Source organism: Diabrotica undecimpunctata, chromosome 1, assembly GCF_040954645.1.
Source record: "Diabrotica undecimpunctata isolate CICGRU chromosome 1, icDiaUnde3, whole genome shotgun sequence".
NCBI lineage: Eukaryota > Metazoa > Arthropoda > Insecta > Coleoptera > Chrysomelidae > Diabrotica > Diabrotica undecimpunctata.
In genome coordinates, this window is record NC_092803.1 from 148991236 (window position 1) to 149007795 (window position 16560).

The following is a 16560-nucleotide window of genomic DNA, read 5'->3' on the forward strand; positions in this document are numbered from 1 at the left end:
CTTTATTATAGCCAATAAAGCACAAATACATATATTAGTTTATATCTAGGTATCTCTGGGACATTACATTAAGTGGGAACAACCTAGGGCCATTTCGAAACCCAAAGTGAGTACATAATGTATTAATCTGATACCGTCTTTTTAGACCTGTCAATTCTTTAACCTTTTTGTGAATACTGAAGCTGTCATGTGTTTGTTGTAATTCGTCAATTTCTTTACACTTTGATTTATAAAATTTCTCTTTCGTCACTCATTTTTTTTTTCTACGTATTTGGTACGATATTGCTTTGTATTGTTCGCATTTACTATGTTCTTCTTTCATTCATGAGTTGCAGGATCTCACCACATTCTTGTTTGTATGTGTGTATTTCCTTCTTCTCTATTTCCTTTAAAGGTTTTTTCATATCTAGTGTTCATAAGTTGTGTAGTGTAGTGTTCAAAATTGTTTATTCTTTATTTTATATCCTGACGTGTCTCTTTGTTCATCAAATTTATAATATCAGTTTGCTTTAGTTTACTTCCTTTTACTGCCTTTCTGAATTAAATGTGTACTTGGACCATTAAGAGATTATAATCTGTATCTATATCTTTCATTTATTAAGACATAATCTATCTGAGTTCTATGACTAGTCTTTCTTCGTTATCTTGCGGGGAGCGTTATATATATAGTCCTCGCATGGTAAGTTTGTAGAAAGTGTTAGTGATTATGAAGATGTTCTCTTGAACAGAATTTAACAGTTGTATATTTAGTATTCTTGGTGTATCCGTGGTGAAAATGCCTTATTTTGGGCCGAACTTAAACCGGAACTTCAGAATGTCTGTCTATATTGTATTGAGCGCCCTTTATGTTGAGCAAGTGCAGATCGGAAGCCGATCCAAGACAAGTGCACGATTCTGTTGTTTATGTATGCTTGAATACGGACAGATACATATACAAGCAATATATGCAAATCGCAAAGCCATTTTCAGTACAAAATTTCAAACAGTAAGTTAGGTTCAATTAAGCTATTTTTGGCTTTAGAATAAAAAGACATGTAGTTTCAAAATCTATTTTATTAATAATAATATTTAACAAGTTCAATGAAAATATTTGAAATTAAATAATATCTACATACTTAACCTGACATATAATAATACAATTAATATACACGTATTTAAAAAATACTTCTATTTAAAAAATATTTCCTTTTTCGTCACCTTTTGCCGTAATTTATTTTAATTATTTCGTAATACATTAATATTAATGTTTCATGGAATCCGTAGAAGGAGACACTTAAAGGTAATCAGGTAATACAAAAAGGCCAGCCAATACACCTACACATTGAATTTTTCAAGTTTCAGTCATTTTTTATAATTTACTGTTTCTGGTAATTGACTCAGATATAGTAATAAGAACGTATACGGGGGGTGATCAATTAAGTTCTTGGGTTGAAAGTAGAACTGGGACCGTGAATCTTTACTCGTTAGTCATCACATCAAGATAGAACACCGCATGTTTTGAAATTACGAGTATAAATGCCTTGAATACTGACAATTGCATCAGTGGTGTCTTAAGCCGGAATTTCATTAAGCGTGGAGAGGCGCTCTTCGCCATTTCACGTCGGCAAAGAGAAATAGAAAATAGATTTGTAGTAAATTGTAATTTATACAATGATAAAAATTCCAACACTTCGTTAGATCACTCCACAGTAAAATTAGTACTATACTGACTGTACTAGAGCCTAACCGCATCGAAAACATAGGAGGGATAAGTACCTACGTGCTATGCATCAGCTTCCAACCTTCCTTTGAACCGTGTCGATTTACCGACTAACGACGGGACAGCACGAGCCCACCATAAATAGACAGTTTTGCCCTATCTCAGGGATCATAAACCACAAATATTGAGGGGAAAACGGTAATATAGTTGCGTTGGTTCCCGTCATAGATTTTGCCTTTTTCTATTATGTTTCTATTTCTCTTCGCTGATAAAGAACGCTGTTCCATGTTCTGTGACTTTAGATTTCAGGCATATCGAGGTAGGGAAAGACCTCCGAGTCTTATAGAGGGTTACAACAAATTGGATTTAGATGACACAACATCGGAAGCACTGGAGACAAACCAGGAAGGACTATGTTCAGCAGGGAACGCTGATGGCTGTGTGATGATGATTATAATCATAATTCACTTTTAAATGATCATTTTTTACCATCCTCGTTTCTATAGTATTACATAGTAAATTTAGATTTTATATTTTTTATATATAAATGAACTGTTTCTGAAAAATAAAACAGATTAAAACTATTAGTTTTTGCCAGATCAGCAAGTTAGAAGATAAAAATTTTCTTACAAATTTTATAACACAACTACTGACAGAAACTCATCAAGATGTTACAGCTTTTACGAAAATAGTACGAAATTAACGTCTTAATTTATCGAAGATAAACTCTGCTCGACCAAAAATCCGAATAGGTTCATCCAATAAGAGAGGACATCAAACAATAGAGATTGTTAACATATCCGGCAGCCTCCACCCGTGCATTTTCCTTACTCTATACTTACTTTCTCAGTTACATAGAGTATGCCGGAGCTCCCTGGAAACACTGCCCCTACAGGCAGTGGCTAATGCTTCCACCACTGGAAAACAACACAAACAGATACGCTCTTCTCAGAGCCAAAACTGACAATTGCTAGTTTGAACATCGAAGGCATTACAAAATCTAAAAAAGACGTAATCTTATAACTGTGTCGGACTCACAATTGGGACATAATATGCCTTCAGGAATCACACAGAGATGAAAACTTGTACGGGCTCAACATCGAAGGCATGCGACTTGTTCTAGAAGCGCCCCATAGGGTAGCGCCATTTTGACAAAAACCAATATGACCATAACATCCACGGGAAAGAAAACCACCGACGACAGTGAAATACTCACTATCGAGAGCGAGGCCTTCGCCGTATCATCCATATATAAACCGAACTGCAAACCACTCAACCTACAAATGCCGGAAAACTTTAGGAAGCAGGAAATCCAGTTCTTAGTAGGAGATTTCAAGCCACAGTACGTCATTAGGCTATAATAAAACCGATGCAGACGGTCAGCTGCTGGAATAATGGCCAGAGATCAACCGACTCTCCCTAATACACGACGCGAAGCTGCCAGTTTATTTAATAGCAAAATTACGCGGCTACAACTCTGATAATTGCTTTGTAAGCGAAAAAATCCAACATTTTTGTATAAAAAATGTCTAAAATGTGCAATCCCTAAAACTCATCATAGGACAATAGGTGTTAAAATTTATGTTGCCATCAAAACAACCGAGATACCCTTCTGAAGACGCTTAAACTTCGAAAAGGCCAACCGGACTGAGTACTCTGACAACCTGGATACCGAACTCGAAGCCCTAGATCCAACACCTGAAAACTACCTGACCTTCGTACAAATTTTGCAGAGGGTGTCTAAGCAGCACCTACGAAGAGGCTACAGGAAACAATTCATACCAGATCTATCAGATGTCTCCAAAAGCACATTAAACACGTATGAAAGACTATTCAACAAAGACCCATTCAGCGAGAAAATAATAGACTGTGGTAACGTCCATATGGCAGCACTGAGCGAAAATCGACAAAAGAAATAGGTAGAAACCCTCGAGTGTGGACATATCTCACAGCAGCAAAATTGCTTAGAACGTAATAAGAAAACTAAACGGCAACCCAAAGGTGAGCAAAGCGCCGAAGGTTACTCCCAACACCACACGCAAAAAAAGATATCAACCGCTCGCCAACAACCGAAAAAAGGTACTCTGACACATTTTTCACCCCAAAAGAACTGAATAAAGAACTGAATTCACTCAAAATGGGAAAGTCGCAGGAGTTGATGATATATGCGTGGAGCAAAAAGCTGGATCCTATGCTTGTTTAATAGATGCCGAACGACACTCCAAATACCGAAACTGTGGAGGAAACCAAAAGTCATAGTTGTACTAGAACCTAGTAGAGACTAAGAAATGTCAATTAGTTCTCTGCCACCTATATACGCTGTATGAAAGACTTATCCTGCAAAACATAGCGAAAACGGTTGACTTAAAAATCATACCACAGTAAACTGGTTTCAGACCTGGGAGGACCTGCATCAGCCAAGTTCTAGCTCTGACACTTCGAGAACGGATATGAACACAGTACTAAGATCCTCAGCGCAGGCGCTATGCTTCTCAACGGAGAAATACGTATGCCCGGTATGGGGGAGATCTGCGCTGCGCATGCTAAGAAAGTAAATGTCAGTCAGAACGAAACTTTACTGGCTATATACATATAGTATATATATAGTTACAAACGCAGACTCATTACCGGCTGTATGAGACAAACCCAATAACTCTAAATACACAGCAAAATTGTTAAAACTCTTGAATATGAAATTATTGACACACAATTTGGCTTTAGAAATGGTATAACCACAAGAGATGCTTTGTTCGACTAAATGTGTTGGCCCAGATATGCATGGACATTAATCAGGATATGTACTTATGTACTTATATAGACTTTGAAAAGACATGTGGTAAGATTCAACATAAAAAGCTTGCAGATTATATTAAAAAGCAAAAATGTTGACAGTTGTGATATCAAAATTATACCTAATCTATATTGGAATTAAACTGCCAAGGTAAGAGTTGACAACCACTACACTTGAGATATTAAAATATAGAGACGTTACGTGCTGTCCCCACTACTCTTCATGTCTACAGTGAAGCGGTATTTAAAGAAGTGATATCAGATTCAGTAGAGGGTATATCTATCAATGGAGAAATTTTGAATAACTTACATTTCCACATCACATGATGAGAAGGCAAAAATACTAAGCAATTCGAGGAAAGCGAAATGTAGGAAGACGAAGAATATCCTGGCATAGGAACTTGGGGGAATGGTTTGAATGCAGTAGTGAAGTGCAGAACTATTTAGGACGGCGATCAACGGGGTCTGCATAGCCATGATGATTTCCAACCTTCGATAGAAGATGGAACTTGAAGAAGCAGAAACAGAACATTAATTCTGACCAAATTAACAAATAAAGAAATTTCTCCCGCATTACAAAAATTATATAAAGCGATTTGACAATAGGATATCCCTAAAGTATTTGGATAGTATTAGTAGAAATAGAGATAAATTGGCCAACAGAATATTTGTTCAATCGTGTAAATTTGACGGACATAAAATATCTTATCACACCATAACAATGATGTGAAATATATTTTAATGGTGAAACGATTTTAAAAAGTAATAGTTTTTGATATCTAGGATCGGTATTACAGAGTAATTGTAAAATAAATGAAGACGTGTGCAGTAGAATCAGAGCAGGATAGATTAAATGAAAGAAGGTGAGTGTTCTGTAACAGAAAGATTCCAATGAAACTGAAAGTCAAATTTTATAAAACTGCTATACGATTTGCTTTGCAGAGCACTGCTGTAGAATATGGAGCAGCTAAAAAGAAAAAAGAACGACGAATGCATGTGTTTGAAATGAGAATGCTTAGATGGATGAATGAAATGATAATAAAGGATAAAATGAAAAATGAATATATATTATAGAAAGTCTAGTTGTTGCATTAATTAATGGCAAAATAAAATAGCGTAGCTTAGTATAGTTTCCCCTTATTTAATGGATCTCCTCTGAAGTATAATGGAAAATATGGGAGTAATTAACCATCTCGTTAACCTAATAAGAAATCTGTATGATAAAAACTCAGCCAAAGTTAAATTACACGGAATATTTTATTTTCAGATGTATTCAAAACAAAGAAAAGAACTAGACAGGCTTGCATATTATTACCATTATTATACAACGTATTATATTCTGAATATATAAAGAGAGAAATACTAGAAAAATTAAAATTATTTAAGACAGAATTAAAATATGAAAAGACCGAACAATAACAAAGAATATTAAGTTCAGGTTGGCCAATGCCCTTATTTTTCCCATTCCTACATATGCAGCTGAAACATGAACTTTTAAAAAATCGATGAGTAAGATCGAAGCCTTAGAAATGTGGGTCTATAGAAGAATTCTATACGTGTCCTAAATAGAACAAAAAAAACCAAAATATCTCAATTCTGGAAAAGCTTCATATTAAAGACGGGCTATTAAAAAAATAAACTGAGCATGCCTAAATTACTTCGGACACATAGCTAGAAAAACGAGGACCGTAGAACTATTGGTAGTAGAAGGGCAGGTAGAAGGCCAAAGACCAAGAGGAAGATCTCCAACAAGATGGGCGGGCAGACCAAATGAAGACTCTGGTGGGAAAATCCATATGGCACAGGATCGCAGCCAATGGAAACAGCAAGCTAACAATAGTTAGAGTGTCACCAAGCCCTGACAAGGGTTGAAGGAATTAGGAGCAGTATAGTTTTAGGGAACATTCAACGCCAAAATAATTCTCACCTTATACTAAAAATCGTTAAATAAAAAGTTCACGGTAGGAGTGAGAGAGGAAGGTCTACGCGGTGGCGTAATGATGTGGGGATAGACATCCTTACAAGCAAATATATTGTTTACTCGTTTCATTCTGTTTAAAAATTTTTTGGAAATGAGTATATTATTGTTTTGTTTTTTGGAATAATTTCTACATAAATTATAATTTCAAATTTATTTCAAAAAAATTCAAATGTCCAAGTTTTTGCCCAACAATATATGTTTCATAAAGATTAATCTCGTGGATTAATTTTGTCAAAAAATCTAAAAGAAAACAGATTTAAAAAATATCTTGTAGGAATACTGTCCTGTAAACCCAAGAAAGTTAATTAGATTTTAGTACACATTATACTGAATACGTTCATGACCTATTTCACAAAAATAGACACATTCAGGCTGTCTTGAAATTAATAGGTTTCCCAAACTATTGTTAATAAAGGCAAGCTTTCACAAAGATTCACTGTTATGGATTAATATTTTAATAGAAGACTAAACCTTTTTTTCTTCCTATATTGTATAGAAAACGTAAATGTTTATAACACGTTTTATTAGGCCCGTTTACCAATTTAAAAACAATTATTGTAAGCACAATTTTTGATATCTACTTTTAACTAAATTATCTAACAGACTTGGAGAAGTTTTCATATAAAAAATTCATTGGACTAGGAGAAACGTAGGTTGTCTGAACGATTATTCTTATTGAATGTAAAACAATTATTTATAAATATATAAAATTAAAAATTCCAAAAATTTGTTTTTGAAATCATGACATCCGTTCATTGTTTTAGAGGCAGTGACCATAAACCTTGTGTTGAGTCGATTAAACATTACCCTTCAATTTATTTCTGTTTCAACCAGAAGCTGGTTGAGGAGGATTCCATCTTAAACACGTGGGGTCAACCTCTTTCAACAGAGACCCACGTTTCTTCACCCTTTCCACGTACTCGTCGAGCACATCCTGTTTCTTCAGAATGATATGTTTACCCTTCCAATACTTCATCATTCCTAGAGCTTGTAAGGTAGATACGATGTCATAAGAATGTATTGCCATCTCTTGGCTGATGTCTTTGACAGATAAGGTGGTGCCAGCTCTGGAGCAGAGGTATCCCAAGAGGACGTCTTTCCAATAGGAACGGTATGAGATTAAGCCTAAGTCGCTAAGAGGTTTTTCAGGGGAGCCGATTTTGCCTTCTACTCTGGTTAAGAGGTAGCCTGGAATAGAAAAAAGAATGTAAGTAAATGAATCGTTTTTCGATAAGTTTCTGATTTGAAAAATTCATATTCGTTAATCAGATTTTGTTTTAAGAACAAAAATAAAGAAATTGTACTCAAAACATATTGAAAATACATAAAATACAATTTTTGACGTTCGCAGTAATCTAAAAATTTTCAAAGCAGTTCAAGCAAAAGTTCAAGTAAAACTCATAAATTACAGTTAACTGCAAAAGATGCTGCAAAAATACTGATGAAAAAATGTTAGATTTTCTTCGTATAAAACAAAATAATCTAATTTCTAGCAGGTTCTTATGGAATAAGGATGTAATACAATGTACTGTCCATTCAATCAGAACGTTTATCCAGTTTTCAGTTTGTTCAGTAGGAAGTGTTTTTCAAAAATAAATTATAAACAAGTGTTAACAAGGGCAGTTACTTACAAGTTTAATTTAATATCCATTTTTTGGTAAGTTTTGATACACGAACACGTGGTATACATGGTTATACAGAAACCCTAAGGAAGTAAATTTTTTATTTTTAGTTAAATTTTTATTTACAAAAATGCCACCCATTTGACGTAGCAACTTAGGTCATAGAACTTCCAATGCTGCAGGTACAAATATATACGAGTTAATCAAACCGAGGAGGAACGCGGAGCGCGAAATGACGTTGAACAAAATCGATATGATCAAAATAAACAACTTAGAAATGTCGCGTTAATCCCCATCGAGCAGCATTCAATTATAACGTATAACGTGGCAATGGATCGCAGCTTACAGCAAATTGTTGCTATTGGAGAAATGAACATTCTTTATCCATATTGCAAGACATTTAAGTTAAAGCATTTTAATTGTGATACCAGTGGCCAAGTCAAATTGAGACCATATATTGTTTACCGGAAACTGACCAGATTCTATTCATATTCGGGTCTGTCGGGTTAGCTAGTCTAATATAAAATTGAAATTATATTAAAAGAACTTTCTTAGGTTTATATAAAATAAAGGAGGATCGATTTAACAAAACATTGCACTATTGAAAATAACCAATACCTACATTAAGATATTTTATGAGTTAGAATGAAAGAATAATATCCATAAAAAACAAAGTACAAAAAAATTTATTTGTATGTATACCTATATTAATTATTAAGATCAATGGCATGATATTATGACTTGTTAGGTACAGACTCTTGTATTAAAGTGGATTGAAATGAGTTATTCATCTTAATGTATGTAATTTACAATACTGTAAAAATTATATATATATATATATATATATATATATATATATATATATATATATATATATATATATATAATCATTAATACTTCTACCCTAAGGTTTTATAAAAATTTATATATAAATATAAATAATATTCTCAACATCGGAGTATCGAAGAATTCGACAGCGAATTAAGCGCGAACCAACTTGTTTTAATATGAACAAATATGACACAATTCGACGATATTGGACATGTATTTTTGTAAATTATGTTCGTTTTAGCCCTAAATTTGACATACCGTGTATTTACGTCCTAAAGGAACTATGTACGAACTTTTAAGATTCTACGTCCTTCCTGTAAGGAATTATCTGTAACTTTGGTGACCGTCTATCTATTGTCGACGTATGTCGTGTATAAATTAATAATACCTTCTTTTATTACTATATATCTAATTTTATAGGCGAAGAGGTGTATATTTCACTATTAACATTTTAACGATTCAAAAATCTTTTATTTTTTTGTTTAATTCCATATAATTCAGAATGCAGTAACTTTTATGCGACCCTGTATAATGTTTTAATTCGATGTCTTTCGGTTATGTATTTGTACGTTAATTTTTTATCATAAACATTCGAGTGGTATCTCAGAATCTTCGAAAAGGAAACATTTGAATTTCGAACGAGAAGGCCTACTCTAGGTGTTTATTTGTACAAGTCTTAATTGCACTGAATAAAAGTAACCGTGTCCTCTTTAAATCCTTTTTTCTATAAGAATTGCGTTTAACAGATAAGCGCAATAATTATTTGTTTACAAATTGCCAAATTTCTGTGCTAGATTTCTCTAAATTCCACCAATCGCTTGCTAGATACAATTCGTCATGAGGGCGGGGAGTCGGCAACAATCATATGTGTAAGAATTGAAATTATTACCGATCGACCTTTTAAACTTTAAAGTCCGTAGTTGGGCATTCTTTCGCCAGATACTGAGGATTTGGGTCATAGTATCAACAATTTTCAGTTCAATCCACTAAAAGTTAAGTAAAAATTTCTGTCTTCGCCAGAGTGGGAGTGGAGACATTAGGTTTTTTGGTTTTTTATTGCTACGATGTTACCATGATGTAGTTAATCTGGGGACAGGGCTTCAAGATTGTCTGTAACGAATTGAAGGGGAAAAAGACACCCTACCTCCTGCCTGAGGAGGAAAAACTCCGTTTAATACGGGAACTCTCTCCTCAGGTGGAGGATAGGCGTGAAAGGGTTTTTGGTTTCATAGATGTGGAACCTTTCACTGAGTTGGAACTCGGCGAGGCTGTTGGACGGATGAAGATCCGAAAGGCACCTGGCATAGATGGAGTCATGCCGGAGACAGTAAGACTCGCCGCACTAAAATACTCGCAGGTTTTTCTGAGATTGCTACACAAACTGTTTGAACAACAGCAGTTTCCAACAATGCTGAAAGAAGCTAAGGTTGTCCTTATCCCGAAAGGTAGAGGTGAAGAAGAAGAGGTGCGATTTCGGCCAATTTGCCTTCTTAGTTCGATAGCTAAATTGTACGAACAGCTTGTAAAAGGCCCCCTTGAGCGAGAGCTAGAACAAAATCATGCACTGAGCGACCGCCAATATGGTTTTAGGGCCAAATGGTCCACCATAGATGCGGTCACAGAAGTAACCTCTTTAGTTACGCAGGATACAAAGAGATGGGTGGCTCTCATCCTGCTTGACGTCAAGAATGCCTTTAATACGGCATCATTAGTGAGTACCTGGTCAACGTAATTGACAGATACTTTACTGACAGGTCCATAAGAGAAAAAGATACCAGCATCATTTTGTCGCAGGGTGTTCCGCAGGGTTCAGTACTAGGCCCCATCCTGTGGAATGTCCTGTACGACGGTGTGTTGAGGCTACAGATGCCAAGGGGATGCACTCTTGTAGCTTATGCAGATGATCTCGCAGTGGTTACGAAGGCGAGTCAGAAAACGGACATGGCTACTGCAGCCCATAATATGCATAACACAGCCTTGCGTCGCATTAGTAGGTGGCTCAGAGAGGACGATCTACAGCTAGCGCCTCAGAAAACTGAGGTGTTAGTTCTCAAAGGGACCCGGGAAAAATCCTCTCTTCACTTTATAGTCGAAGGTGTGGAGGTTGCACCGGTTAAATCAATTAAGTATCTGGAAGACTGGTTTTCGGAAGGACTAAGGTTCGAAGTACACATCCAAAAGACAGTAGAGAAGGCGAACCGAAATCTGGAGGCGTTGATACGGCCGATGCCAAACATTGGAGGCACAGGTAGCACCAAAAGAAAGGTGCTAAATGGAGTTTTCCAGTCAGTGGTAACCTACACTGCCTTCGTGTGGTGTAACGTACTAAATGCTAAGCTGATAAAGACTTCGCAAAGGCGAATGCTCCTTAGGGTATCTAGCGCATATAGGACAGTTTCAAATGAGGCTCTATATGTCATTGGAGCGGTGATAACGATCGTTTTGTTGTGTAAAGAGCGAGCGAGAATATATGCGAGGAGGATGGATGTAAATATAGATGAGAGAGAAAGAACGATAGTAGAGTGGCAGAGAGAATGGGCGAATGATAGTGGAAAGGCAAGGTGGACGAAGGAGTTTATTCCCGATCTGAGACCGTTGTGGGAATGTAAGTTCAGGAAACTAGACTACTTCCTGGCGCAGTTTCTGACCGGACATGGTAGTTTTGGCACCTTCACAAATAGAATAGGCAAATCTGCCTCGGCAGAGTGTACTATTTGTGGGGTACCGGACGCCCCCGTCCACATTTTTAACTGCCAGAGATGGGTAAATGAGAGGGGAGATTTCGAGAGGCGAATGGGTTTCGGGCTGGATGAAAGAAATATTGTAAACATAATGTTAAGAGGAGAGAAAGAATGGAGAGAAGTACACTGTCCAATTTCTGGGGTGATGAAGAAAAAGAAGCAGGAGGACAGAGGAGGAAATTGAGCCAGGGATCTGAAATTTATGGTTAATATTATTTATTAGTTTATGGCCTAACGTGTGAAACATTTTCTGATTTACGGTAATAGGTATGTTTATTTACAAATTTTTAGTTTTTTATTTTAGTTGTTTATTGAGTAGAAACACCACCTCTCTGGAATGGTGGTTAAGGTTTTAGATGTTCAAAAAAGATTTCCCTCACCGTTGCCTGTCAGAATTCAATGGATACCTTTTTAGACTCTTACTGGAATGTGGCAATACGGCAATTAAAAAAAAAGTTAATATTGGGAAACAGTCTTTCTTCTATTAAAAGAACCCGCACGTCTACAGTGAAAGCGAGTATAGTAAAACAAAATAAATTAACAGTAAGTTTTTCCCTTTTTTGTACTGATTTAGAAGATAATTATTAAGTTTAATATTTTCGATTGGTGGTCAATATGAAAAAGTAAACATATCTCATTATTTTTATCTTTCATCTACTTGTTCCCAGTGTAGTGCAGTGTTGGTGCTTTTTGAAGGAGTTCATCCTGTAATTCTGTTTGCATGTTTGGATGTTTTTTTGACTATATTTTTTTATATAAAACGCTAAATTTTGTATATAGATTGTAAGAAGCAAAAATTTTACACATCTACATAGGTCTGTAGATAGATTTTTCTCTGTTTATTCAATATTTCTGGTTTAGCTCTAGTAGCAATCGTCTACAAAATTTTCTTCTTTTCTATTTGTTTTATTTTGTGCTGGTACGAACGATCCAAACACCCACACCTACATCTGACCGATTCTGAGCAACGCGTCTTCGTTCATTTTGAGTGCTTCAAACACTGTCCATCGTTTGTTGTATTCCGACATTTAAGTCTATAATCGTGGATTGAATAGCTTATTCACAATGCTACCCACAGTCACTAGAAAAGAGCCACTAAAATCAAAAAGGCAACAACCGTTACGGGTGCATTAAGAGATGTAATACGGATAAATAAGAATTTGGGGTTGAAAATAAAAAAAAAAAAAAAAGATTCTACAAACCTGCATAATACCAATATTTATACACGCGATTAAAACGAGAGCTGAATCAAAGAAAACAAGCCGTAAGAACAACTGAAATGAAAGCATTAACATCCATAGAACCATAAGGGAAAATTAGGTGGGACCGTTTAAAAACAAGATTATAAGACAAGAATAGGACAAGACGATATTCAGGACATCATATGATAAGGGAATGAACGAAGAAGGAACTGGAACCTACAAATAATAAAAATGGACGATGGTGGAATACTTAAAATCGTAAGAGAAGGAAAGTCAGCAGGGAGATTACCTGGAAGAGCATTAAACATATGGTGAAACAGGTGATCATCGTAATTGCACATATAATTAAACATAACCCAGCAAACACAGGCATGTAACCATAGACATATAATACAATATAGACTGATGGTTGCAATACCAGCCCATTCTATCAGTGCGAAAGAAAAAACTGACGCAAAGCAGTCCCTGCATCTCTTTCTAATGTTACGGGTTTATCGACCACGTAACCTAAACGACCAATGGGAAGGTCACGTGGTCGATAAACACGGCCCATTAGACAGATATGGAGGGACTACTTTGTGTCAGTTTTCTCTGTCGTACTGGGGGAACCCGACTGTATTGTAGTACTCAGTCTATTTGTATTATATGTCTATGCATATAACTAATGTAATGATCAGTAATGCAATGTAATGTGCACGACGAAGAAAAAGAGGAAGAAAAAGAATTTAAAGAGTTATGTACAGAAAAATTGGAAATACTTTATATTAATTTTATGAGATTTTCAAATGAGACAGCATTTCCAAAATACAATTTTCAAAATATTGACTTTTACAACAATATTTTCTAATTTATCGGTAAAAATCACAAGCGAGGAAATTTAAATTACCGTTACCGTAAGGAAATTTCCTCGAAATCGATGTTGAAAACTACCACTTTCCCAAAAGTCATCCTGAGATGTGGTTTCCTCTATCGACCGTACCCATTAACTTGTGCGTGCAGACCTTATTGCCGGCAGGGGGATGAAAAATATACCAAAGGTATTATTAAGGCGGTAAATTAGAGAGTGTTTTTATTTGAGTTGATATCGTTAATAGGTATATTTACTAAACTTTCTATATTTATGTCAAAACATACGAAATTTGAATTATTATTAAAATGGGGCGTGATTTCAAGGCTTGTAAAAAATAGGGTAGACAAGTCATGTAAGGTAACACCCGAAACACCCTCTTTACGTTTACCATACGATTAAAAAATGGAGAAAAGATGCGAGAAGACAAAATATATATAAAATGATATAAAATAGAATAGAATTTATTTAGTCAATATACAAAAATAATTTTGTTTTTGACAAGTCAAAGAAATAGTGACAATTATTACATACATACATTATAAAATTTAAGTAAAATTTTTGCGAATTTAAATATTACAAACAGATATTGATTACTAACAATTTAAGAAACGACAAACACAGTAAATAAAAATATAAAAACATGAATACAAATACCCTGTATTTGTACTATTGTGTAAGAGCTGTACGTACTACTCTGTTTTTGAATAGAAACAATGTTTTAAAAAGTGTGACTTGATTTTAAGCTTAAACGATAATTAATAAGTGTAGAATTTTTACTTTATCTGGCAGAACGTTATGCAAACCAACATCAGTCGCATTTTTGCATACTCTTTGTCAACGTAAGACGTTGTGCTCTAATAGCATCTCTAGATCTTGTATCGTGATCTAGAGGAGAAAGGATGGGAAAAGACAAAATATATATAAAATAATATATTAGCGATGCTGTAAATATCAACGACAAGAATATCAACTGCAGAATAATTAAATAGATACCCTTTACATATTAGTAACAGTAAAAATTTAAATACTCTAAATACAACACAAATTTCATTCCCAAGCTAGAGAGGGATATATGTAAGCTAATAGTAGCGTTGTGTTACTGATTATCTTGAGAACTTCATTACTTGCTCCATGAAGTCTTCTGTTTACTATTACCCTCGTATGTTATATTCTTTTCTTTTAATAGGACTATGTAGGTCCTGTTTATTTGAGTTATGCTTAACTTTCTTCAGGACTCATGACCTGTGATGCTGAGTTGGAAACCCTTGTGCAATCGTTTTGGGGGTCTGGCTATTGGTCTTTGTGTGTTTGGTTCCTTGTATATTTTGAGTCTTGGTGCATCTTGTCCATTTCTGGTATTCTGTCAAAATAGTTTCTACAAAATCTCCTACGAACTCGAAACCATCTCACCAGATCTTGTACTACAAATTCTTTTTCTGTTGACATTTCAGCTCTGAATTCTGTGGCGTACGTGAGTATAGGTCTTACACATGTTTGGTGAATTCTGATCTTGCACTATGTGCTCATAACTTTTGTATTTCTTTGACTACGATTCTTTCACTTGATACTGCCACTCATATTATTAATTAAATGTTGATTCTTTCTCTACTATGCTGTTGTCGAATACTCGCTGGTGGTTCCTATAGAGGTGACTACTGACTGCGTCTTTTGCTGTCTAGCAGCGGTGATAGAATAATGCTAGGTCCTTGATACTTGCTTTTATCGAGAAATAATGAGAGGTGATTTCATAATTGCATCTTCGTCAGTCAAACACACACATTGAATGTATCTGAAGCTTTTTTAATATTATATAATAACGTTGTAAGTCATTTTCATTTTAAATATGGCGCCATCCACATAAAACACTATTTTAAGGAAGAGATTGCCGACTGGCAGGATGCCTTAATAACACTATATGGCGAAACAGACACATTAACACTGAGATGAAGTCAAGAATTAATAAAGCCAGTGCAAGACCAATAATGACATATGCCTCAGAAACAAGACCCGAGACAGCCAAAACACAAAGGGTAGTGGAAACGGCAGGGATGAGAGTACTGATATAAATTACAGGAAATACGCTGAGAGATCGAAGGAGAAGTGAAGACATTAGAAGAAGAAGAAATAGAATTGTGCTAAGAGTATCTCCTTGTCATATGCCAGCATTAATTTGAACTGTCTTAGATTGTTCTCCTTTCGTTTTTATCGTTGTACTAATTTGGTACTACGGTACGAATCTTTTTTATAGATTCTCAAAATATACATAAAAATTTACAAGATCATAATAAAAATATTAAATTCTTCTGGGTCAAATCACACGCAAGTATAACAATGAAATCGTGAATAAAATTGCCAAAGAGAGTATATAAATGGTGAAGAAATAAATTGAGAATTAACAATATAAGATCAATTAAATTCATCAAAACAAAAAATGATGAAAAAATGGACATTCTTATGGCAAAAATATACTCTTTATCAAATCAAACACGAGATACAAAAATAGAAACCAAGTTGAGAAGAAATCTTTGGTACAGTAAAGACGACTATAACCGTAGAAGTATAACCACTGTCAATAGAATGTAGTTTGGTCACGCATGTTATTAAGCACATTTGCATAAGATGAAAATAGTACAGAGCGGCCTTTGCGAGTTTTGTAAAAAAATCGGAGATCTAGACCACATTTTTTATTTGAATGCATGAAATATAGGACCCCAGAAATTATAGAGGTAAAAATCTACTGAACACCGCACTTAAGCTTACCACAAAAGTTCTAACCAGCAAAATCAATAAATTAACAACTTTATCAGATGAACAACAAGGATTCAGATCCGGAAGATCCTGCGT

The 16560-nt window shown here is 35.1% G+C and overlaps 1 protein-coding gene across 1 annotated transcript in view; it reads right to left on the reverse strand.

The window, feature by feature from the left end:
- Positions 1-1043: 1043 nt before the first annotated feature.
- chm (lysine acetyltransferase chameau) overlaps positions 1044-16560 on the reverse strand; it is a 245508-nt gene continuing 229991 nt past the window's right edge. The window contains exon 8 of the mRNA XM_072520183.1: positions 1044-7658. Coding sequence (XP_072376284.1) covers positions 7297-7658 — 362 coding nt within the window. The 3' untranslated portion in view covers positions 1044-7296. The remainder of the gene's footprint in view (positions 7659-16560) is intronic.